Source organism: Neolamprologus brichardi, chromosome 18 (genome assembly GCF_056152115.1).
Source record: "Neolamprologus brichardi isolate AB-2024 chromosome 18, ASM5615211v1, whole genome shotgun sequence".
Taxonomy (NCBI): domain Eukaryota; kingdom Metazoa; phylum Chordata; class Actinopteri; order Cichliformes; family Cichlidae; genus Neolamprologus; species Neolamprologus brichardi.
The window spans coordinates 15,928,012-15,952,692 of NC_142121.1; the positions used below are offsets into that span (position 1 = coordinate 15,928,012).

Here is a 24,681-nt window from a genome sequence, read left to right on the forward strand (position 1 = left end):
GAGTCGGGTGGAGCGTAAATGAGTAATCGATGACTTGTTGTGATAATAAAATAACATTAATTTTAAAGTGTATGATCCTATTTTCTATTTTAAGGACTTATAAATAACAACACGTAACAAATGTTAGAAAAATCTGTTTAGTGCATCTCTGAAGAAAAAATATTATATGTGTCTGCAATAAAAATCCCATATCAAACAGGCTGTAGTCATGGCTACAACACATTTCTATGAGAACTATTATTTTTTGCAGCACATAATAAAGAAAAAAAATTTCATATAGTTTGTCCAGCAGAGCTTGCCTGACTGCAGACAGTGTTTGACAGTAAAGTGATAATGTTAATTAAATTTACTAGTGCAACTAGTGTCGGTTTTAACTGACATAACAAACAGTCAACCTAAACATCTGTCCGGTGGCTTGTAGTTTTCTTTCTTTCTTTTCTTTTTGCTTTTTATGCATCAGTAATCATGTACATTTCTGCTTATGTCTGATCACAGATGGCTAAATAATGCATACAACAAAAAGGCATCCAAACATATGTTTAAATTGCCGCTGAACTGTGAAACAGCATTACTTCTGCTGCTGACGACTGTTTATGGGCCCCACAGCTAGTTCACCGTCTAAGCTTAATCTGTTTGACATAGACACAACCTCATGAGTCCAGGCTGAGGGGCGATGGTTGTATATGTGGGTAGATTTGATCGGCAGGCTGTGTGTGTGTTTGAGTATAAAACCTGGGGCTGTGGATAATGTAAAGATTTAATCTAATCAGAGGTGGCGGGTCAAGAGTGCAGCAGATTCAAGTGTGATGACTGAAAGAGGATGAGTGAGACATGAAGGGGGATGTTTAGGAGAGGAAGTGAGGGCTCCGTGAGGGGCCACCAGGTCTACTTGTTAACGAGCTCTTTGGCTTTAGCCCACGCCTCGTCTCTGACTCACGCTGCCCCCAGTCTAACTCGAGCGGTCTCTCTGCTGTCGACTTTGATAAAAATGGTCTTTTCCCAGTTTGTGTAGTATCATACACAAATACACATCATACACACCTGAAAATAAGTTTTCCTTTTGCTACAGGTTCACCGTGACGATGATAGAAATGTCTGACTTTAAGACTGTCTAAAGTTAGTCATCCTTTTTCTTTCCAGTGTTCCCCTGTGTACCAGAGAAACCTGGCATGCCTTGTCCGGGAGAAGACAGTGAGTTGAACCTTTTCTTTCTTTATTTTTACCTCATTTTTAGCAGACCAGCAGCTGAACAATCCTGCATTTAACTTGTATTTCAAATCTATCACACACCAAGGAAACCTTAAAACGGCACAGTGGTGTAATGGAGACTGTTCAATGTCTGGGTCCAAGTAAGGACGCTTAACGAGTCTGTGCAGAGAAACAGAAGTTTGTAAAAGCATAGAAACGAAGTACTGTTGCAGAAAATAAATTATCATTTGAATATGATGTGTGCACAAATTATTGTCTCCTGAGGACAGGAAGTCATGTTTGAGTAACCTCGGTGTACAGTGAAAGGCCTGTAGGTTTATCCAAGTGAAAATACAGCACAACAGTTACATAACTGAAAATTAAAAGCAATACATGCATGCAGGAGATGGGATGTCCTTACTGTATAAAGATACTCTCAGCCAAAGCAGAATAATCCCTGTGGTGATTTGATTTAGATTTTATACCGGATGCCGTAACCCTCCAATATATACAAGCTTGGGCTCAGGACTAGGAGAAAGCTTATGACCTCTAAGGCTGGGTTTGTGTCTCCTTCCAGTCTGCTTTGCATGTAAGGCAAATGGGTTAACTGCTACACCATAGAGCCACTCTGTTTTTCTATAATTTAGAAAAACATCCACCTCCATTACAAACAATGTGATTCAATGGCTGCCTATGAAGCTGTGAGACAGTGTCAGGCTCACACTACATGATATTTTTGTCTGTTACCATGGTCACTGTGTGAGATTAGGTGATTATACACTCATAAAATCCTTCCTTTTCATCACCAAGAGACATGACAGACTACAGGTTCCTCTCATAGGTGTCCTACCGCAGAACGCGCCATAATGAGGCTCTGCCACTTTTTCCCAGAGTGAAGAAGTGGAATATTCACACTGAATAATGTGGTTCAAATTCACTGAAGTTTATTTCATGCAGGAGAGCCAGTAAAGACACATTGATGGTTAAAAGTCATAAGAGATGCCGACTGATTCACAGCTTTGACTCAACATGCCAGAAATTAATTCAATGTTTTTACCTGTCTAAAAATCAAAGAGAGTATCGAACCACATTTATAAACTTTAACTCAAACAGTTTTAGCACTTTTCAACAAACAAGATTACACAGAAAATCCACAAAATGTTGCAGAAAGTGTTGTGATGGTGGTGTTTCAAATATGGTTGTGAATTTAGAAAGTTTACATTTTTGTCCAATCACACTAAAAATGCATAGAAACCACACGTGTGAAGCTGGATGCTTTTTTTCCCCCCCTCCCTCCACAGAGTCGATATATCGCCGTGGAGCTCGACGCTGGAGAAAGCTTTACTATGCCAGCGGTCACGCCTTTCAGGCCAAACGCTTCAACAGGGTGAGACATAATGAATTGTGTAGTTCTCTGCACTGCTATGCCTATTTTTAAGTGTTTTTTTTTGTTTTCGATCATCTAACGTGCTTTAATTCAACAGCAGTTCACCAGTAACAATCGAAATACATACTGTTTAGAGGGGCTTTGTGAGTTTCACGTGGTTGCTGGTAGGTAGCATAACAACAGCAGTGACTCCAGACATGCTTGCAAACGTATGGGACGGGTTGGACTATCATATGGACGTATGCCGAGTGTCCAGAGGGGGGCACATTGAGCACAACCATGCATTTTAAAATTACTGCAATCTTCCATGTAATTGTGTCATTCTTTTTGATACATCCTTTATTTCTCTTCTGTTTTTTTACATTGTCTAAATATTGCAATGGCTTAATGGAAGTTTTAAACCTCAGTGATTTTAAAGTAGTAAGGGGGTTGATTCTAGACGAGAAGACTCGTTCATGTTTCAGAAGTCATTGTTGCCTCTGTGCCATTCTTTGGATTATTCTGTGTACTTGATTATGATAATGATTTTTACTCCTCTCGCCCACCCGAGCAGCGAGCCCACTGCGCCATCTGTACAGACCGAATCTGGGGTCTGGGAAGACAAGGCTACAAATGCATCAACTGCAAGCTGCTGGTTCACAAGAAGTGCCATAAACTGGCGACAGTAGAGTGTGGCAGACCGATGATCCATGTGAGATCTGTTACCATCAATTAATCAAATACACACTGAACATTTGTCTCTGTGCTGATTGTACTTTAATGATGGATGTTATTCTGTAGGACCCAATGATGCCCAGCACACAGCCCAGTCAGCTAGACCCACATGAACAGCCAGGTAACACACACATTTATATCATTTAAAGTTTTAAAGCACAGTTTTCTCTGTTAATTTACATAATATAGTCTGTGAAATTAGCCTCAGAGGCTCAGTTATGTAAGGCGGCTCCACAGTGCGTTCGTGCGTTATCACTGATGACTGACGGCATCACCACTGGGCATTGGGCAGGTTAAGTTGGGTTATGTTAGGTTGCGCCTGTTAGAGCAGCACTATCCACCCAACTTGGTTATGAGTGGAGATGCAATATGAAACTATAAATGTTATAATGTGATCATGTTAATTTAATGCATCAATGGTAGGGCTCTGCAATTAACCAAAATTTAATTTCGGCTCCAACTGCGACTTGCAGTAATTTTGAAAATAAGACCGCTGAGATAAAACAATTTTTCTTTAGATTTTTTTTTTAGTTTTTTTTTTTTTTTTTAAAGTAGTACCACCCTCAACCACCCAAACACACACATGCACGAACATGCACCCACGCACAGGCTGTATTTGCTCAGGTAGAGACTAGGTTTGAAGCAGACTACCAAACAGTAAATGCCTGTTGTTTCAGAATTTGAGGTATGTGATAAATAATCTTAACACTCACTAGAATTAAAGTAATTATTATTTTTACCACAGTTCAGTGGTCCCGTAAGAGCACCCTGTATTCCAGTGGTTGCAGCAACACACCCTAAGACAGCACTTGTACTCCACCAGAAGCACTGCAGGGCATTTCAGAAGCATCCCAAAAATGTCTTTCTGCTCTGCGTCATGAAAGATGTACACAGAGTCAGTTTTTGATTAAGCCTGTGTGCAAATTAGCACGAGGGGAAGTCAGTTTTGTTTTGTTTTTAAAATAAAAGACCTCATGCAGACTAAGACCTGATTTAGAGTTCTGTGTAGTCATTGTTGAGCCTACGATGTAGCCTTAGTAAGTGACCAGCGTTGTCGGCATTTACACTGGTGTATTACATGATATTTATCGTGTGGGTGTGTCCCCAGAGTTTTATATGTGGTGCTAGCCAAATAAAATACTAAGGCTTTTCCCCATCCTGGATCCCCACCCTTTGTGGTAGTCAGGTTTTTCCGGGGGGCAAATGCATTCATTTAATTCTTTGTACATTCTCTCACATCAATCCTGATAGTTTCAGCAGTCTTCCTCTAGGAATTTGCTGAGTTTTGTGAGTCTTTATATTGATGCCATGGTTATTCTTTATACTAGGGTGATGATTTTTTTTTCTTTCATTGATAAATTTAAAAACTGCGGTGAAATGAACAGGAGGAATCAACAATGCTGAGCAGATCAGTCACAATAGTTGCGGGCTAAGTTGACCCAACGTTACAGAAGGTTAATTTTAATCTTAATTTCCTGCTGAAGCATAAATCAAACACGCTACAGACTCGCACCATGTGTAATCCCGGGGATTAGGAACAAAATGTGGAGCTGATTTTGAGTGCCCGTTATTTTATTGCCAGTGTCTAGATAACACCAAACTCAGCAAGGAGCTTGTGCAGGGCTTGACCACGTGGACTACACGTTGATCAGCTGATTTTGGGAGCTTACAGCAGCTCCAGATTTAGGTGCAGTCGAGTGGTTGAGAACTTTGAAAGAGGTTAGGATCATTGTTTGCTGTTAGAGGGGCACCTAAAGCTCAGTGTGCCATTATTGAAGTGCAGATGTCCTTGCTTTACTGATATTGTGGCTTGATTAACATTAAAATAATTTATAAGGTGTAAAGGCATACTTTCCTACTTATGTATTCACAAAATGGTCTGGTTTTGTTGTATTGCTAAACAAGGGTCAATACAAACTGGCTGTTTTCTTTTCAAACCAAGGAGAGAGAAACTGCTCTGGTGCTGCAGAGCTGTGAACAAAGCGTGTGACTGTCTCTCACCTATTTTCTCTCATCTCTCCTATTTTCCTTTTTCCTCTCCTGCCTCCCCCTCGCCTTCTGTCTGTCTGTCACTCTGTCTGTCACTTCTCCCCCCCCCTCTCTTTCGCAGGCCCTCAGAATAAAGACTCCAGAGAAAGCTTGACTTACGATGGAGAAGAAAAAGAGGTGAGAGAGAAATCTTTTCAAACACTCTTGATACGTGACTCATAATCTGTCAACCTGTCACGCTGACTAGATGGATATATGTATATTTAGAAATTGGTGCTGTTTGGGTGAGAGGGAGAAAGATCATCTGTAATTGAAAGCAGGTTTTCATCTGTGAGGATTTGGGCGATCCTTCTTTCACCTACTGTGCATGCTGGATGCAGAGAGCGTGGAGACGTAGGCACCCGTGTAGTGGTGTTGGTATTGATTTCCTTTGGTAGAGCTAATAAAGTAACCTTTTATCACAGCTCTTAACACCAGAGGCTGATTAATGGCCAGGGATGCAGTTTGGAGGTTCGTGGGGAGGATTGTTGGATGAGGCAGGAGAGCTGGAAATAGATAAAGACTGAATTGAGTTGGACGCCGATAGACTGAGATAAAAGAGGCCAGGCCGAATGATGTTATCTTCAGCTCCATGTGTGACTCTGGGGATGGGGTTGTCACGTGAAGGGGTGTTAGATAGATAGGTAGTCGAAACGGTTCACTACAGGACAGATTACAAGAGAGCAGAGAAGGCGGGCGAGGAAACGGTGAAGGTGGGAGTCATGTTTACAGAGAAGGAGGACTATAATACAGCCAGGGCCTGATCTAATGGTAGCAGCATGATGGTATTAAATCGAGACAAGAAAGTCATTACTAAGATTTATTGCCTAAAAGTGGTGCTGGGAGCTTTTTTAATATCATTTACAAAATCACCCAAAGGAAATCACACTCGTGCTCAAACCAACTCATCAGCTCTGTCAATAGTTCAGTGAACAAAAATTATCCTGAGAAAGTCAGAGCCAAAACGATGCGTGATTAATCAGCTCCGAGTTGAATTCATTATGTTTTTGTTATGATAGTATTTCGTGCTCGGCCCCATCACTGGGGTTCCTTACCTTTTTTTTAAAAAATTGCACCTCATAGGCACGGAGTAGCAGAGACACAGGGAAATCGACTTCCAGTCTGGGCCTGGCCGACTTTGACCTGCTGCGGGTGATCGGCAGAGGTAGCTACGCCAAGGTGCTGCTGGTACAGCTGAAAAAGACGGAGCGCATCTATGCCATGAAGGTCGTCAAGAAGGAGCTGGTCAACGATGACGAGGTAAATCAGAAGAGGTGTAAAGACTGCTGATGCCTGACATGCTTACCAGACATATAAAATCACCGTAAATAAAGGCAAAGAAAGAAATCAAAGAAATCTGGATGAAATCTGATGAAATGGAGCATTTTTGTACTTGTGTATCAAGGGCGATCTATTATATTCTTTTTAAGATCCATATTTTTAGTCACTAGAATAGCTTTGTATGATTCAGTTCAAAATATTTGGTTTATGCTATACGAGTCTCCCTCAGATCATCCTCTGTCTCAAATTAACAGAACTGTACCGTAAATATGAGAAAAGGTGGGCAGAGTAAAATGGAGATGGTCTGTCAGAATCTAGTAATAGATCCATGTCCTGATATAGACCGCAATCCACCTGTTGGTGAACTAGGATTTAGAGCATTTGAAGCCTGAGCTTTTGGCTCACAGGATCTACTTACACATATTGTGATTATTAGAAACTGTTGTAACAATGTCCATGTTTAATATAGGGCAGAATATAAGAGTTCATAATAAAGGCTTCTTAAAGTGTGTAATTTCCACCAAAATTGGGTGATTTTTGTTGTCCTATGCAGTGGTTTGAAACACATTTTTACACAACATCATGGAAAATGATTATTTGAACCAGTGTTTTTGCTCCTTTCTGTGTAGGCGTATGTAAAGAGGACGCAGTAAGGCCGTTTTAACAGCTGCCGCTAATGATCTTCTGTTTTAGTTGCTCATTTTTTTTTTCCTTTGATTAACTGTTTACACAGTAAAATGTTTGAAAAACAAGAAATTGACAGCAAAGTTTCTTAATTTACTAAAGTGGGACCTTCAGATTGTTTGTTTTGACTGTTCAGAAGTCCAAGATCCAGAGTGTTTCAGTTTTTAATGCTCACATGGAAGGATTTTCAAGCACAAAGTGGCTTTTTGTTCTTAATGGCCTTGAATGCCAGTAATTATCGAAATAGGTGCAATTATTTTCAGTCAAAACATCATTAGTAGTTGACTAATCACTTGAGATTTTAATGTTCTCTCACTGACTCTTTAATAGATAATCAACTGACTCGATATTTTACTGTTTTTGATTTATTCAGACCAGCAAACTCCAGAGGTCTAAAGCTGTATATCTGCGAGGATGGTGCCACTGTCACTAAAGTCCATACAGTGTGACAAGACACCAGGACTCGCTCTGTGAGGTTAATTAATAATGAAGCAATCAGTCTCCTGTCAGTCTAATTAATATGACTAGAACAATCAACAGGAGCTGTTATTTCTAACACGCTGATTGGTGTCATGTGATCCAGCATCAGAGTTAGAAAGACTGGTGGCTTTGAAGAGGTCTGTCAGCCTAAGAACGTGCAGATAAACTATCACGTCATGGAAAATTGATCTCCGTGAACACATGTAGCAGCACAGCCGGTGGCAGCGGGAGTAGTTAGCCTTGATTAGGCGCACTTAGCGTGATTGACAGATTGACAAGTGCTTCTCGATCAATGGCAAAGTGTTGTGCCTTCCCTGCCCTGTCAGCGTGAGCCGCATCCGTGTCCAGACATATTATCATCCAGCTACCGATAGAGGCCAGCCCCCGCTTCTACTGGCTCAGCCGTTTTCCCCCACCGCTGTCCACCTTACACACAAGTAACTTTCAGGCTTTGTAGGATGGTCAATGGAGCCCTGTGCTTATTCAGCTTTTAGTTAGCTCAAGGGCACTATGTCACAAACATCCCTTGATTGACATTTGGGTGTTTCTTTGTGTGTTTTTGTTCCAGGACATCGACTGGGTTCAAACAGAAAAGCATGTCTTCGAGCAGGCCTCTAATCATCCCTTCCTGGTCGGCCTTCACTCCTGTTTCCAGACAGAAAGCAGGTGAGCTTTTCTATTGCACGAGTCGTGATTATTATTAGTATTATTATTTCTTTCTTTCTTTTGCTAGGCTTTGGAAAAATCCTCTGTAAATAAGAGCTACACCAATTTACAAAGACTGTTTACAGGTCTGAGGAGGGACTGCTGCCTGAATCAGGTTGTGCTGGTCATTTATTCAGATTTTAATTTAAGTTACAGTTTTTCTTTCTTCTGATTATCAAACAAAGTAATTGAGAAAGCAGTCAGTGGGATAGAAATCCAGAGCATACCTTTCCTTAAATTTTACCCTCCCAAATGAAATGAATCTAAAGACCCAGATTCATTTCTTGCTACATTTACATATTTCTAAATTTTCTAAATAAAGCTTCACAAATACATTGCATGGCTTCTCGCAGAATTGCACTGTACTTGTAGCAGTATTGGAGCCAGGGTGCAAAAAGGGAGGGACACCACACTTTCTTAAATACATTAATAAATATCATTAAATATCCCCATAAGAGTTGGACAGGCAGCTGTCTTTCAACTGAGTTCCTCATCACCACAACAAACATGGTGAACCAGACGTCCATTTGCTGCAGGTACTAGTTTTCTGCAGGACTCCTGTCACCAGCAGCATTACACCACGATGGCGTTAGAATTTCTGAAGATTAGGCTTTTTGGGGATTGGTATGAACATAACCTGATCAACTTAGGGATGCACAAGAGGGAAGAGCTGGGGCTACCTGGTTGGCTGAAGGGGATTGTTCACTAGTAAATAATTTGCACCCTTGTTAATACACCTGGACAACACCCACCCTAGAAAAGTAAAGTTACAGTCAGTGAGTAACTATGTTGGAGTAAATACATAAATGCATCCCTGTGCCTGCATACGTTTCCTCCTGCAGCCCAAAGACAAGCATGTTAGGTGAACTGGTGATTCTACAGTGGCTGCAGGATGTGAGCTAGCTCAAAGTGCTGTGTGAATGAGTGATTGGTCCTGGGGTTCAAGACTTTGCCTGTTTTCTACCAGTATAAAGTTGGTGGTTCCTACCCACTCGAAAGCATCTTTGGGCAAGGTACCAAACCCGAGATGAGGTCATCAAAATACCATTGTACAACAACACAGTTAAATATGCCGCTCCTGTGGTTGAGGTATTATTACTTCTATGTAAACAAAACACTTGTTTTTAGGTCATTGAAGCGTGGTAAATGGCCTGTATTTGTATAGCGCTTTTCTAGTCCCTAAGGACCCCAAAGCGCTTTACACAACCAGTCATCCACCCATTCACACACACATTCACACACTGGTGATCGTGTTCATGGTTAAGGTTATAGGAAAATCCCTGTTGCGGTGAAACATGTTTTGTGACAGTAAACGTAACTAAAATGACAAAGTTTGGTTTTAGAAACAAACACATAAGCAGTCCCTTGTGTTTCATTATACTTTAATCCCAAAGCAGCGAAGAGAGCACAAAGAACACAAGCAACACAAAATTATTAAGTGCATTTTTATTAGGTCATGTGTAAGGCCTGGGTTAGACTTCTGCAGGGAATCTATGTGGGACCTACAGTTTCGGCATGAGTGGCAGACGTCATTGCCGACATTTACGTTTGTGCTCCTCCGTTCTGTGTTAAATAGCTTGTGGTCGTGTCCTGGTGTTATATGTGCGGTTACACCCACGATGTAAACAAATAAAATGCTGGGACTTTTTCCCTTCTGGGTCGCCGCTCTTTGTTGTGGACAGATTTTGTCACTCGAGTTTTTTTTCACTTCTTTGTAGATTCCCCTTTGATTCCCTTACATTCCAGTAGTTTCATCTATCTCCCACCAGGAATTTGCTGACATTTGTGAGCCCTTATATCGATGCTATAATTATTACTCCTTATATTGAGGCGTCGATCAATATTCACTCACTGATAGATTAAAAAACAGCGGCGAAAAAGGTATTGCGGGTCAGGTTACGGTGTAGTTATGAAATGTTGGTGGATGTATATGTTTGAAATAAAAATGAACTGAACTGAAGTATAAATCAGTCAGGCTGCTAAGTTATAGTAAAATCAGTTAATTTTGGTCATTGTTGGAATCTCTTATTCACTAACTTCAAATTTAAATACAGGGTTATATGGTAGGGATTTTGGCCCTACCATATAACCCAACTGTCTGGTGGTGCAGGTAGGAGCTAAAAGAGCCTCAGGCAGCAGCAGACTCATGGGAGACTCGTGCAAACCTGCAGGTGGACTGAGAGGCCCTGAATTTTGACTGTCATCAATATTTCTCAAGTTCATTTGAGAGAGCGCCTTGAAGCGCCTTGAGGCGACTTTGTTGTGATTTGGCGCTATATAAATAAAATTGAATTGAATTGAATTGAGAGCCTGATTTAATAGGTCTTAGTGATCGAAGGCTTGCTCTCTGTCATTACGTTTTGAGCTGAACTGAAGAGCAAGTTTGAGATTTGAGTGAGGGGCAAAAGTACGCAGCTGTAAAGGAGAGATGTGTTCTTTTTTTGTGCACGGGAACTTCATAAAAGCAAGAAGAGTAATCGCTTAGTGGAAAAATGTTTTGTTATGTTTTTATCGCCTTTGGAAGTAAAAATTTAATTGAAGCTGTAGTAAATATCTACCCCAGGCTGACTGTGTTAGATGCAAGTTTTATACAGTGAGTGTAATAAAATCAGTAAAGCACATAAGCAGAAAAAAAAAATGAGCGCTCATCCAGCCACCCTGACAGATGTCTTATGGATGATTGAAAGATGACTAATTCTGTATTTAAGAAAAATTAACTTCTGTTTCTTTCTGCAGACTCTTCTTTGTTATTGAATATGTGAATGGTGGAGATCTCATGTTCCACATGCAGAGGCAAAGGAAACTCCCAGAAGAACATGCCAGGTACAGTCTGGCCGTTTGCTTCACGTGTGATTAAAGGGACAGATGCGTTTTTAATTTCTTTATGCAGCCGAAGCTAAATTTAAAAACACAGTAATTTCCCTCTTTGTGTTTCAGATTCTACTCAGCAGAAATCAGTCTGGCGCTCAACTACCTCCACGAGCGGGGAATCATCTACAGAGACCTGAAACTGGACAATGTGCTGCTGGATTCTGAGGGTCACATCAAGCTTACAGACTACGGCATGTGCAAGGTGTGGTTTACGGATTAATGTGGTTTGTAATGATACCGCAGTGCACTTTGGATAAAAGCACCTGCACAGCTGCAGACGTGTCAGTTTACAGCCCTCTGAGATGATCTCACAGCTGATGATCTTTCTTTTTTTTTTTTCTTCTTTCAGGAGGGCTTGAGACCTGGCGATACAACGAGCACTTTCTGCGGTACCCCCAATTACATCGCCCCCGAAATACTCAGAGGAGAGGATTACGGTGAGGATTACGGCATGGAGGCACTTACCAGAAATGCTATCTAATTCTGCAGTTAGAAAGTGTGTGAGGCAAAACTGGGTTTATCTGCACTAACACACTCAAGCTACATTATATATAAACAATTCAACAACTGTAGACAAACGTAGGAACACTTTTTCTTTGGATGCATATTTGTTTTTTAAATTTAGGATATATTTAATTTATTTAAATGGTGCCCGACATACAGCAGTGATTTTAGTGCCTCAAGGAAAACTGCCACCACTGTCGCCAATACCCCACAATACACAAGCCAGGTATGTTACACTGTCACCATAAACCAGGGCTACTAGTGGGTAGTGACTGGTAGAAGAGTTTTTTGCAACTCCTGGGTTATTTATTTCTTGTTTTAAAAAAAACAAACAAAACAAAAACACCTAGCTGAAATTGTGTATGGTTCTGCTTTGCAATATAAGCGTGTGCAACTGTCTTTAAATGTTTTCCAACAGTTATTGAAGCTGTTATTATTTAAATCAGCTTTATTTCAGCAAATGTAATGATAAAGTGCATTAAAAGTTTCCTAACTACACCCTGAAAATAGGTTTTAAAAAGCTGTTTTCTCCTGGAAGTTGCTCTTTTAGCACCATCTTTGCTGTTGGGGATTTCTCAACTAATCTAATCTGGGTAATTCAGGACTCCTCTAATGTCTCTAATGGTGAGGCACATCTATTTGCAGGATGGGCTTAATGTGAGAGGGGGAAAAAAAGAGTGAGAGATGTTCTGTTACTCGTGTAGTCCTCTAACTTTCTTTCTGAGGTGTCATTTTAACCTCTCAAATGTAGCAGAAATCACATTCTGCCGTGCCGTTAGCTTGTCCACATGGGGATTTTTGGTCAAAGTTATGGTTTATATAGCATCCACACCCTCTTTGAGGAAAAGTAAAGGCCCAGTTGGCTGACATTTAATGTCTAAAAACGGTAGTTTTTAAAGTTAAATAGCGTGCTTGTCTGTTTCTCTAAATCTGCTGACCTCTGCCTGTGTATGTCTTACTTGCCTAGCAGCCATTTCTGTCTTCATTCAGCAGCTATTCAGTTAATGCTACATTAATTCAGTTAATTTGCACGGTTTAATTATAAAGTTGAGAGACAACCCGAAAAGAAATGCTGTAAAATGTTAAAATGTGCAGATACATTTGGGGGGAAAGAGGCATTTGTAATATTCATTGAATCACAAAGAAGCAGATTGAGGAAAAAATTAAGTTGTAAAACAATTTTGTGAAGAAAAAGTTTGAGATTTTGAAATGCTGATTAAACTTCAGTAGTACTAACAGTTGCTAACACAATGGGTTTGTTTGATAACATTAACTCCATTCTTTAACACTGGTTCATCTACAAAAGGCATTTTGTAGAGGCAGCCGTGCACTAACAGAAGTAGCTCGACTTGAACGGACAGCTTTATTCTCACATTTCGTCTTTATTCTTGAAATGTACTTTTAGCTTCTCTGTGAAATATCAGTTTCTACATCCTCAGTGCTGCGTGTTCGACTATCCATACACGCAGTGCTGTAAAAATAGAAAAGCCTCCTTGGTCACCAAATGGGGTGTCATGGCAACAAATTTCACAGTTAAAAGAAAAAGTTTTTGATTGTTTTTCCCTCCTTTATTTAAAAAAAACAACACATATGAGCACAGCAGCTGTTTTTAGACACAGTAGGAACAGCACACGTGTGAATAATGAAATTAATGACGGCTGGGTTTGATTTTAGCTGCTCGCTCAGCTGTCGTGCTGCCGAGGCTGCTTACAACACCTGCGCTCTTCATACTGTGATGGCTGTAGTGGGAAAGTTTTGTTTTTTTTAAAAAAAAATGGGCCGAACGGCAAATTGTGTGGACATCAGAGTCACAGCAGGGGCATGTGTGATCCAGTGTAGGTCCACCATTGTTCTGAATGTGATCCTCTTATCATTCAAACTGTTAACCCAATCAATGAGATGATTAAATTTCACTGACTCCACGATGATCACACCCGCTTGTCTTTGTGTACAGAAAAACAAATGTCAGGCCCTTTTTGGGGATTTTGGTTGTTACTTATGAAAGAAATCAGCAAAAAAAAAAACACAAATTCACTGGGTAAACGCATTAGTTGTTTGTTTGAGTAGAGGAAGTCATGTCAGATCTGACCTGTTTTTTTTTGTGTTTTTTTTTTAAGTCTTTATTTTTAGTCTCTACACAGAAAACTGCGTTCCAGGGTTTTCTTTCCTTATTTTAATAATAATTTACATACATTAAATTATTTTTAAGTTAAAAAAAAAAAACTTAATGAAGTCAAAGACTGCATATAAAAGATGGACTTTTATATAAGGGGCGACTCGTGTGGCTGCAGAATCAAGTCAGATTGTATATATGATCTTCACATATTTTTGTCCAGAACATGAGAAGGAGGGTGTAGTTTAGGGAAGGTCTACCTTGTCCCTCAGTTTTTCGGTCTTCCCCTCATTTATCATGTCCGGTTTCAAAACATCAAGATGGCGATAGCCAAAGGAATCAGTTTGAGGACGCCACAATGGCATCTAAAATGTTCTGCTTTCTCTTTCATGTCTGCCTTACTTGTTTTACAACTTTCACATCATTACGGCTTCTTTTCTGTCGTTGTTTTGACAGAAATTTAGGATTCACAGAAATTTACCCTGAGTAGATTTTAAATTTTAAGTTGTTTTTCAGCTCTATCTGTTTTCTTAACATTAGGGAGATATGGATATTTAATCTGATTGGAGGATTTCCTCCTTGTAAAGAAGAAACTGGAAGTTCTGTTTTTTCTGTAGCCACTTCCATTTTCGATCCAGTTTCTGGTTGGCAACATATCAGGATTACTTAAGCTTTATTACTAACTACTCCTACTACTATTACTTACTACTCCTTTCATGCTTATGTCATCAAGTGTTGTCCTGTTTTAAATCACAGTAACACTACAGTCTTCAGAAATCTGTGATGTGGAGCAAAACCAGATGTTTGAAAGTGCTGTTACAAGTGAAGTGACAGCTAAGATTTGGTGAAATGATGCAGCTGTTCAGCTCCAATGCACATGTGCCAAATTCAAGGCCCGCAGGCCACATGTCTCTTAATTTTTAAATACATTTGGCTCGCTCCATTTTCTCAGCTGAGGATGAGGTTGAGCATCTTATTAGCACTATTAGCATTATTTTCTTGGCTAAGTATTATAAAGACTACGGTACTTGTTTGTAGACTAGCTTAGAGCTTTATGTGGACCAAACTGTAGGTGAGAAGGTGGTGTGAGACATACCAATTAATTTACTGGAAATATATCTGTCCTTCATTTTCTTTCAGAGTTAAACTGATTGTGACACTCGTGACCTAATGGCTTAAAAAAGAGAGAGAGAAATAGGCAATCTGAATAATGTGCTTGTTATTGAAGGTGTGATAATATACAGAAACACTAACTTTCAAAGTGAAGGTGGTTGCTATAGTAACCCTGAAATGCTGGTGTACTTTGAAGTTTTGTAAGTGGCAATTAAAAGTTCCTCCTCTCTAATTGCAATAAAGATAATCGTGCTGCTCTTTTTCTTTTCTTTTTTTTTTTTTTCCCCTTCAGTCGTCGGTCATTTGTGTTGTTTTGGCGTTTCAAAGCGTCAGAGCTGTAACGTATGATATGTGTGTGTGTGCGTTTGTGTGTGTGTCCCAGGGTTCAGCGTGGACTGGTGGGCACTAGGCGTGCTCATGTTTGAGATGATGGCGGGCCGGTCGCCCTTCGACATCGTCGGCAGCTCCGACAACCCGGACCAGAACACAGAAGACTACCTCTTCCAAGGTAACACGCGTGCTTCTGCAGTTCGTAAAAAAACTGCTGAGTTCATGCAACACCTTCATGTCGACACCTTTCTATTGGCTTCTCTCAATACCAGGAACATGCCATCTGTTACAGAGAGAAGTGTGAAACCATGTGTCCCCCACCCCCCACCCCATTATTTTAGTATAAATATGGTTTTATATTGTGTTTGTTTCTTATAATTAACAGTGAGGTGGGTTAACAAAAAGATTCATATCTTGGACTGCCGCGAGCATACCCAGCAGGATTGAACTCATAACAGCAGCAGTGTTGGCACCATCTCATCTTCTCCTCTTCTTGTCCACCCCTTGACCCCTTTTCTGTCACCTCCTGCAGTAATATTGGAAAAACAGATCCGAATCCCGCGCTCGTTGTCAGTCAAAGCTGCCAGCGTCCTCAAAGGATTCCTCAACAAGGTAAGAGGGTCTGACAGGCCTGTAGCAGTGCCACCTCTTACTGTCTTTTTTTTTTTTTTTTTGGGAAATGTATCCACTTTCCTTGCCAATTCTCTCTTCTCACTTTCTCCACCTTTCTTCTCGGGTATTGGACTTGTTATCTTTCCTTTCCACCATAGTCTCCCACTGTCTCTCACCCTCTTCTCACACTCACTCCAACAGGATCCCAAGGAGCGCCTGGGCTGCCACCCTCAGACGGGCTTTGCCGACATCATGGGCCACCCGTTCTTCCGAAACGTCGACTGGGAGCTCGTGAGTGATTCAATTTCATCCTCTGCTTTTCTCAGTCAGTTCTTTCAAATGAAGGAAATCAGCATTGGTGCATGCCGCATGTCAGATAGGTCAAAATAAATCCATACAATCGATTGCGGGGGGAGAGGGGGAGAAAAACAAGAGCTGCCGCGAGACCGCAGAAGGTCAAATCTAAGTGCGCAGGATCGCCGTCTCCTGCGCTCTTTCTCCTGCCCTGCAGGTGTAGACGCTCTGTCAATACTGAGGTTATTAGCTGTGGGGTGAGACTTGTTTCTTTGTGAAGAGCAGGCAGCTGGAAACAGACAGGCCAGGCAGAATACTGACAGCAGCAGATACGATTACTCACACACACACACACACACAGAGGAAGTTTAAAGACGGAGAGGAAACGAGAGGGGACGGATCACACGGGGCTGATATGTCGATCTCTGCATGTCCGGATTGTCGAGCAGTGGTTCATGTTGACAGAGAAGCCATTAACACTCTAATTTCAGCGCCGCTGTTTACAAATCGTTTCATTCACAAATTTCGGCATGATTACTGGAACCTCAGAGAAGCTCGTAGGTTGGCTCGGATATCGCTGATGCTTTCTCTGAAGCTGCGGTTTGCACTCGTTGCCACTAATACTGAAAACCACATGCTTGACTGGATTCTTGCTATGACTGGTATTTGTGTCTGTGTATAATCCTTATTTATAGTTTATGCTTGAAAACCAGTATGAGTGTGAATATAAATGTAGAACGCAGTGCAGGAAATGAAGATGTGGACCTGTATTTACAGATGTTAGTCACTTGTTTGGTATCTCGAAATGACTTGTAGAAAAAAAAATACAGGTGAAATTTAAACTAGGGCTAAAAATACTTCGTTATTTCTGTTGCTTCCTGTTATCAGTTTCAGCGATGAGTAAATTATCACCCAGGAGTCTTTTTAGATTCCTGTTTTATGACCCTTAGAACCATAAAATGAGTGTCAGATGAGACTCACGGCCTTATGCTGATATTAGCTTCAACCTTACATATGAGCGCATGAATGAATTAATAATGTATGTATTGTTAATGTATCCAACTGAAGGACTGATGAGCTGATGGGGCCTGAACTGTGCTCATGGATGAGCTACAGCAGGGGTCGACAACCTTTATGATCATGAGTGCCATCTAAAATTTCCTCAGAAGTCAATCTGCCATATGATTGTAAATATTAACAGTTACACATTATATAGAACAACTTTATACAATTATATTTGTTTGCAGATGTTTGCAGCTATCAGCAAATACTTATCAGTTATTTTGAAACAAAAAAAGACACTTTTTATCCATAACAAGAACTCCATAACAGCAAATGAACTGTATAACAGAAAATGCAAATGCTATTTATGGTCACCTTACAACAATGATAAGAAAAATAAACTGAGCCAATATGGCATGTTTGTTAATACAGAGATACACATGTTAATGTGATCTCTGGTCTCCCACTCAGAGACACAGGTCACCGAGTGTCCAGCATTCAGATGGCTACCTCTTCATGTGAGAGAAAATCTGCTCACACAGATATGTAGAGCCAAATACTGTAAATAATGTCCCTGCAATGTTCTGAAGACAGTTAACCTTGTCAGGTAGTGATGTCCAGCAGGTGAAAATGCAAGCTCCGTGAACACGCACATCTATGGATTCCAGCTGCGTTCGTAGTTCTGCAAACTTTGACCCCCACAGAGTCGAGCTTTTCAGTTCAATCAGCTACATTTCAATGTCGCATTAACTGGCATTAACTCGGCCAGTTAATGCGAGACAAATCCAGCTGCTCATTAAAGCTTTCTGGTTTGATCAGTCTCGAGTCTACAGATGTATCCATGTATTTCCGTGGTGCAGATGCTGCGCTGAGCGGACAACTCCTGAAGCATTTGAAGTGTCAGAATGTGGAAATTTCAACATTGCTTGAAAAAACTGCCAGCTAACAACGTCCTTCTCACCAGTAGGCTAAGTTATTTTTAGCCAATTACAAGTTGAATCTGGTAGTTGGGGTTGTTAGCTAAGATACCATCATTATTTTGACTAGAGAACGGCCCACCAGGTATTGAAGCCTTTGAATGAAAACAAACGCTGTTGTGACAGTGATGTACACTTTCTTGTTGGTATATGTATAATTTCTATACATTTTATGTCAGATAAAAACTTTGGTTGTAAGATTTAGATAATTATTTAATAAAAACTAGATATTTTAAATGAGAATAAGAAAGTATTTCTTTGTGCCCCCCTCTCCCTACCTGGCCCCCTGGCAAAACTTTTGCTAGACCCACCCCTGCACAGTTACCAGCTGTCAGCTACTTAGAAAAGGATCCTGGTGTTATTTGTCTCTCAGAAACAGTTCATAACTTCCCTTCAACTCATTCATGTCACCTAAAAGGTAAACCTGTTTCTCCATCACCTGTTCAGCTCTGATGATTCAGTAAGGACATCTCCTGGTTTCATCTTCACCTCTCACTAGGATATCCAAACCGACATCATGACCAGCAGCTTTTAAGGCTGTGGCTCCAACAAACATCAGCTGATACTAGAAATTAATATTAAATAAATTCTAACAACAGCTGATCAAGCTTAAACGTGCTGCTGTTGTTTAGCGCAACATCCGCTGGTTTCCTCTTTCTGGCGCAAAGTGGGCGATAAACAAACGAGAGAGAAAAGCCGATCAGCTGATCATTGATCAGTTTCATGATTGAAGTAGAAACAGGAGGCGGGGGGAGAGAATGAGAGAAGAATGAGAGAAGAAGAGGCAGCTGTGCAGCGTAAATACACAGAATAACTCCAGCTTTGTGTCTTTTTCCATTCTAGCTGAAGTACGGGACAAACTGTGTTCCTTTTCACCTCAATACGATGATAATAATAATAATAATAATATTTTCTCTGAATGCGGGACGATTCCGTTTTTTACGGGACTGTTGGCAAGTCTACTAACCTACCTTATGAATAAAATAAAGTTCACTATCAGTAACATCAAAGCATCCACCCAGCTTTATAGAAACTCTGTCATGCTAGCTAGTACGCAGTACGAGTTATTATAACTGACTAAAAGTCAGCGCAACGAAAATAAACTCCACCTAAACTTGGTTTATATCTGACCCAGATAGACTGCAGGTCATTACTTCTTACCTGAAGTTCAGTTCACACTCGGACCGGCGGCCGCCTCGGGTCTCTCCTCCTCCTGCCTCCCCTTTCCCTCATCCGCCTGCTGGCCTCTGTGGGAGCTCCGCCATAGAAAATTAAATTAAATAAAATAATTAATTTAATAATAAATAATTAGATTTTATGTTAAGTGGTTTAAGGATGAAAGTGAATTTTGCAGTTTAGGGCTAATTGTGTTTAATACTATTTGTTTATTTATTTATTTATTTTTTTACTTAATTAGAATGAAATTATACAGTTGTGGTATTTTTAGCAATGAGAACAAATCTGTCATATCTGAATTTGCCGTCACGTATTCGTCGTACTTTACTAAAAAAAAAGTTTACATTTTTTACCCGTTTATAAACGTAATTAACTCTCAAGTGACCTCTTCTAGAGTCATTTAGGACCCATGCCACATGTTTATATGTGTCATGACATTTTTAAATTGTAAAAATACTAACCTACCTCCAATATCTTAAATTTCTCATATGAAATTGGCCCATTGATGTGGCATGGATAATGGAAAACTGTGTCATCAAAATATTACTTTGCACAATATATTACAGACACACAAGATATCTTTACCCCTTGAAAGCCTGTTAGGAGTAAGCCTTAAAGCTCTTTTGTAAAGTGATCGGGTTCTATCATATTCTGTCAATACTGTGTTAGACCTCACATTTATTGACTTTATTATAGAGGTCAAGGAGAGGGGTCTCTGCCTATGCAGCTGCCTATGGAAAAACCCAGAAACCGTTGTAATGGGCATCCTCCCTCGTCTTTATTGATATACCAGGAGATGGTCAGGTGTGATGTGTATGCTAAACAGAAGCCTGGAAGCAACAAAGGATTAATAAAGCACCCTGACTGTGAAGACTTGATTGTAATTTGTTGATCAAAGTTACAGTTTCCAGTTTGGTGTTAAGCTCCCAGCAAACTGTAATACACAATTCACTCAACCACACCTTAATAATTAAAACTGTCTGTTATTGAAAAGAAAATACAGGAAATTAATATTTGACTAAATTTGTAAACTCTCTCCAGAGAAAACAACATTTAAGTACATCAGAACATTTTAGAGTGTTTCATAGATAAAGACTCTTAAACTCTTAAAAGCCATTAAAAGCATTACTGTATAAATTATAGTATGGTCCTTTAAGTGTTAAACTAATCCAGATTAAAGCTGCTTTCTATCTTTTAAAGAAGACAGAGCACGTAACATCAGCTTTATCTGCACAGACAGACAGACAGGGCAGCTCGCCAGGATCACCATGACCTCTTTTCCCTGTTTGGTCTGGAGCTGAGACCCAGCACTCGGTCAGAGTGTCTGGAGGATCAGCTTACAACCCTCCCACCCCCTTTCCCCCAATGCTGATGTTAAAGTTTGCCCCGCAGTGTGCCCTCTGGCCTGCAGGGGGAGCAGTTATTGCCCTCCAAACAAGTGCAGTAACACTCGGGACAGAGAGCTGCACATACACTGTGATAAATGAAACCACAGGCAGAGGAAATGAGTGGAAGTCCCTAATAAAAGTTTTTACTCTGTATTCAAATGCTTTTGAGTGGAGAGGACGTCACTCAGGCCTGATTACAGCTGCCGGAGAGCGTATCCTCTCAGAAATCCTGTTTCTGTCGGACAAACTCATTTACAACCTTGATACAGTCACTATTTTAAGCTTCTTAATAACACTGCAAATAAGGATTGTTTCCATTATTCACAGATTATTTCTCAATAGATTAATCTCTTAGTGTTTAAAAGGTGTGAAAAATACAGTCACAGTTTCTCAGAGACCAAACAGATGCTTTGAAATGAGATTTTTCTGGCCACTCTGAAAAGCTCTTTTTTCTTCTTCTTTTTTTTTCTTTTTTTGGTTAATCAATCACAAAAATACTTGCAGATTAATTATCTATTAAGCAACTAATTGGTTATTAAAAGAATTATTTAAAAACTGGGTCCTACCTTCGTCCTTTGCTTTACTTTCAGCTGGAACATAAGCAGGTGGTCCCTCCGTTCAAGCCCAACATCTCAGGGGAATACGGACTGGACAACTTTGACGCCCAGTTCACCAACGAGCCAATCCAGCTCACGCCTGATGACGAGTGAGTCAGCGCTTCATTTTGTGCTCATTTCGTGTTGCAGTCTGTTTTCTGTCGATTTTAACCAACTTTTTGATCTTTTCTCCTCCATTTTTTTCCCTTTTTCAGGGACGTCGTGAAGAAGATCGACCAGTCTGAGTTTGAAGGCTTCGAGTACATCAACCCTCTGCTCATGTCAGCGGAAGAGTGTGTGTGAGGGGGCGTGGCGTCTGTGCACACGCACACCACACATACACACCCACACACACACACACACACACTCATGCACGTGTTTACGTGGCGTCTCAGTGTCTTCAAGCTGCATGGTTACGAGACAACCCGATGACATCCACCTTCTGTTCGAGGGCCGCACACATGCACAAGTAGAACGCTTATTTGCCAAAACGAATCTCACACTCTGCCATTTATAGCCACTTGTCCTTAAGCCTACCTTCTTTCTTAATTATTTTTATATCATGTAAATCTGCACTGATATCAGAAATATCTCGTCGGGGCCTCTTTGTCGGTGGCCAAAGTGGCTGCTAAGTTCTTCCAGTGTCGCTGTATGTGTGGGGGGGTGGGGGGGAAGAGGCACGGCCCCCTCCCGACAGATGAACTGAGCTCCCTCTTCTTCCAGCTGGTGGGGTGTTTTCAATGCATATTTTATTTGTACATATATGAAAATACTAATGAGGATAAACGTTAGACAGCGACTTTTTAGCTTCAAGCCAGTCGGACAGCACTGACATCTTAAAGTTTTTGGAATTAGCTTTGTCACAACGTCCCCCGCCCTTCTCTGTAGAAAAAATCATAACACTAGCCTTTAAAAAAAGAAAGAAAGAAAAAGGAAAAGAGTAGAAATGAAAAAATAAATAAAAACAATATATTTTCTCATGTTTTGTTTACCATTTGTCAAAGTGTTAAATGTTCGAGCCCTGAGTAAAAAACAAAACAAAAAAAACATGAATGCTCAACGTCTGGACGGTAAGGGGCTACTTCAGGTCCCTTCTTCCACAGTGAAGGAACCGAAGCGGCAACGTAACACTAATAACAAGGAAATGCTCTCAAACTGTGAAATGAAGACGCTCATTCTGGAAAAATGGCACACAATACCTGAAAGTTGGAACACAGGTTTGTATCTTTCTGCGCGGGGGCTGTTTGTTACGCTAACATTCATACAGAACCAAAAACTAAACACATGAAATGTCTTGCTGGTACGTATTAGAGGGTACAAAATACGTAAGGAAGATGTGCTGTCATAGAAATTATATATTTAGATCCCCCTCTTATTTTAACACATCTTTCTAAAAACTTATGATCTGTTACCTGTCTTTCTTTCTTTGGTATTCATTCCATGTTTGTCTTTTTTTTTTTTTTGCTGCAAATCAAATATTAAAAGAAAGAAGAGCTCAAAAGAGCAGCGGACCGCACCGTGAAAAGGTTTTAAAGCTGTAACCCATATCCACTGGACTTTTTACCATGTTCGGCCCACAGTTTATTTTCTGAATTAGATATTTTATAAAACTGTTAAAAACATAAAGCATCATAAAGACTCGCTCTGTACCCGCAAACTGTAAGCGGGGGTGCGCAAACCTCCGGGTCCTCCGGCGGAGCACTCTGATCTGTTACACTTGTTACTGTTGCTTTGTTGTTTCTTTCTTTAGTGGATATGGTTAGCTTTGATTGTTTGTTTGTTTTTTTGTTCTTTTTTTTTTTATCACTACATTGATTCCAAAATGTTACTGGGTGATCCCAATGGAAACACTTTTTGTTGTACTTGTTGTGTTTTGAGGATGTTTACCATCCACAGGACACTGGTGAACTTTATTATTAGCGTTCAGAGAAAAAAAGAAAAGAAAAAACAGACACTAAAATAAACATTTTATTTCTCTCCTTGTGGTAATATGTGTTTGTTGGTGTGGCTCTGTCTTTGGTTTAAAAGGCACTAGTAAGTACAAAAGAAGCAGAAATAAATTAGAGCTGTTAAGTATAAAGACACTATTTAGGAGGAAAAGCCTTTAGTACGTTCAATGAAAAGCAAGAATTAAAAAAACAGAACTAGAGGAAGTGGGAGTGAATGCAGTACAGGGTTCAGAATTTCATTTTTGTGCATCAGATATTGATTGTGGTTAAAAATACAGCAACATTTCTACTGATTTGTTTGTTTCAGCCACTAAAAACATATATGTAACACTTTTTGTCCCCTGGGTTATCTTCAGAATAGTTACCATGTGGTTCAGAGGAATAATTAATATTCAGTACGAGTTTTCATTTCCCTTCGAGGAGCTTTGTCAAGTAGATCTCCGGTGACGTCACAGCAACGTCACCGTGGCTCACAGTGCAGCTGAGGATTCAGATGTTTTGATAAAAAATTTAACACGGTTGGGAGTTGGTTTTTCGTACCAGAGATAAAACGCTGGGTATCTTTGCCTCTGCTCTTTTTCTCTCTACATTTTTTTTTTCTTTTTCTTTGAGTCGGTCTCTCACTGGTCCCTCTGATTACATCACTCAGACGTCAGAGATGAGATGATGATGAGATGAGATAGCCTTTATTTGTCAGTTGCAAGTCTTTTGCCCATAACCGAGATGACAGACCTTGCCGACCGTACATACAATACACAAACATGACATTGGGGAGACAGGTAGGTAGTGAGGAAAAAAAACATCGAAATGTGTAACACAAAAGGATAATACAGGAATGCACAGATATCAACACACCATAGCACAATAAACACAGACAAGCAACATGGGAAAGTGTTCCAGTGTGTGCATCTGATCTGGGACCGCTGCAATCTTCGACTGCACCTCCAGCTGACTTGATGTCCACATCAGAGGGGAGGTGGCGTTGGATCCGGGGTTAATGATGGAAATAAGCCTTTTGGTTCTCGGAGGTGCATCATTTTACTGTTTCATATAATGTGGTTCATTTCACTTTCAGTCAGTGTGAGTGAGTGTACTTCAGCGGTTACACACCCACACACACATTAACTGATAGTTTCAGTATTGCATACAACAATTCCCATCATCCTGCTATAAATTAATCTCCTGTTCTTGAGTATAACCGGTGGTCTGCACCCTGTCATTCTTCCATTAATGAAGATGTCTGGTGATTATACACTGATAATGATACGCCTACTTCATCGAGAGTCTAG

General features: G+C 40.3%; 1 protein-coding gene across 1 annotated transcript in view; it reads left to right on the top strand.

The window, feature by feature from the left end:
* prkci (protein kinase C, iota) overlaps nt 1-23,422 on the top strand; it is a 40,376-nt gene extending 16,954 nt beyond the window's left edge. The window contains exons 4-18 of the mRNA XM_006792214.3: nt 1,141-1,191; nt 2,490-2,575; nt 3,129-3,266; nt 3,356-3,410; nt 5,400-5,455; nt 6,401-6,577; nt 8,331-8,428; nt 11,204-11,290; nt 11,405-11,540; nt 11,688-11,775; nt 15,451-15,576; nt 15,931-16,010; nt 16,212-16,301; nt 21,438-21,553; nt 21,659-23,422. Coding sequence (XP_006792277.1) covers nt 1,141-1,191; nt 2,490-2,575; nt 3,129-3,266; nt 3,356-3,410; nt 5,400-5,455; nt 6,401-6,577; nt 8,331-8,428; nt 11,204-11,290; nt 11,405-11,540; nt 11,688-11,775; nt 15,451-15,576; nt 15,931-16,010; nt 16,212-16,301; nt 21,438-21,553; nt 21,659-21,746 — 1,472 coding nt within the window. The 3' untranslated portion in view covers nt 21,747-23,422. The remainder of the gene's footprint in view (nt 1-1,140; nt 1,192-2,489; nt 2,576-3,128; nt 3,267-3,355; nt 3,411-5,399; nt 5,456-6,400; nt 6,578-8,330; nt 8,429-11,203; nt 11,291-11,404; nt 11,541-11,687; nt 11,776-15,450; nt 15,577-15,930; nt 16,011-16,211; nt 16,302-21,437; nt 21,554-21,658) is intronic.
* The last annotated feature ends 1,259 nt before the right edge of the window (nt 23,423-24,681 follow it).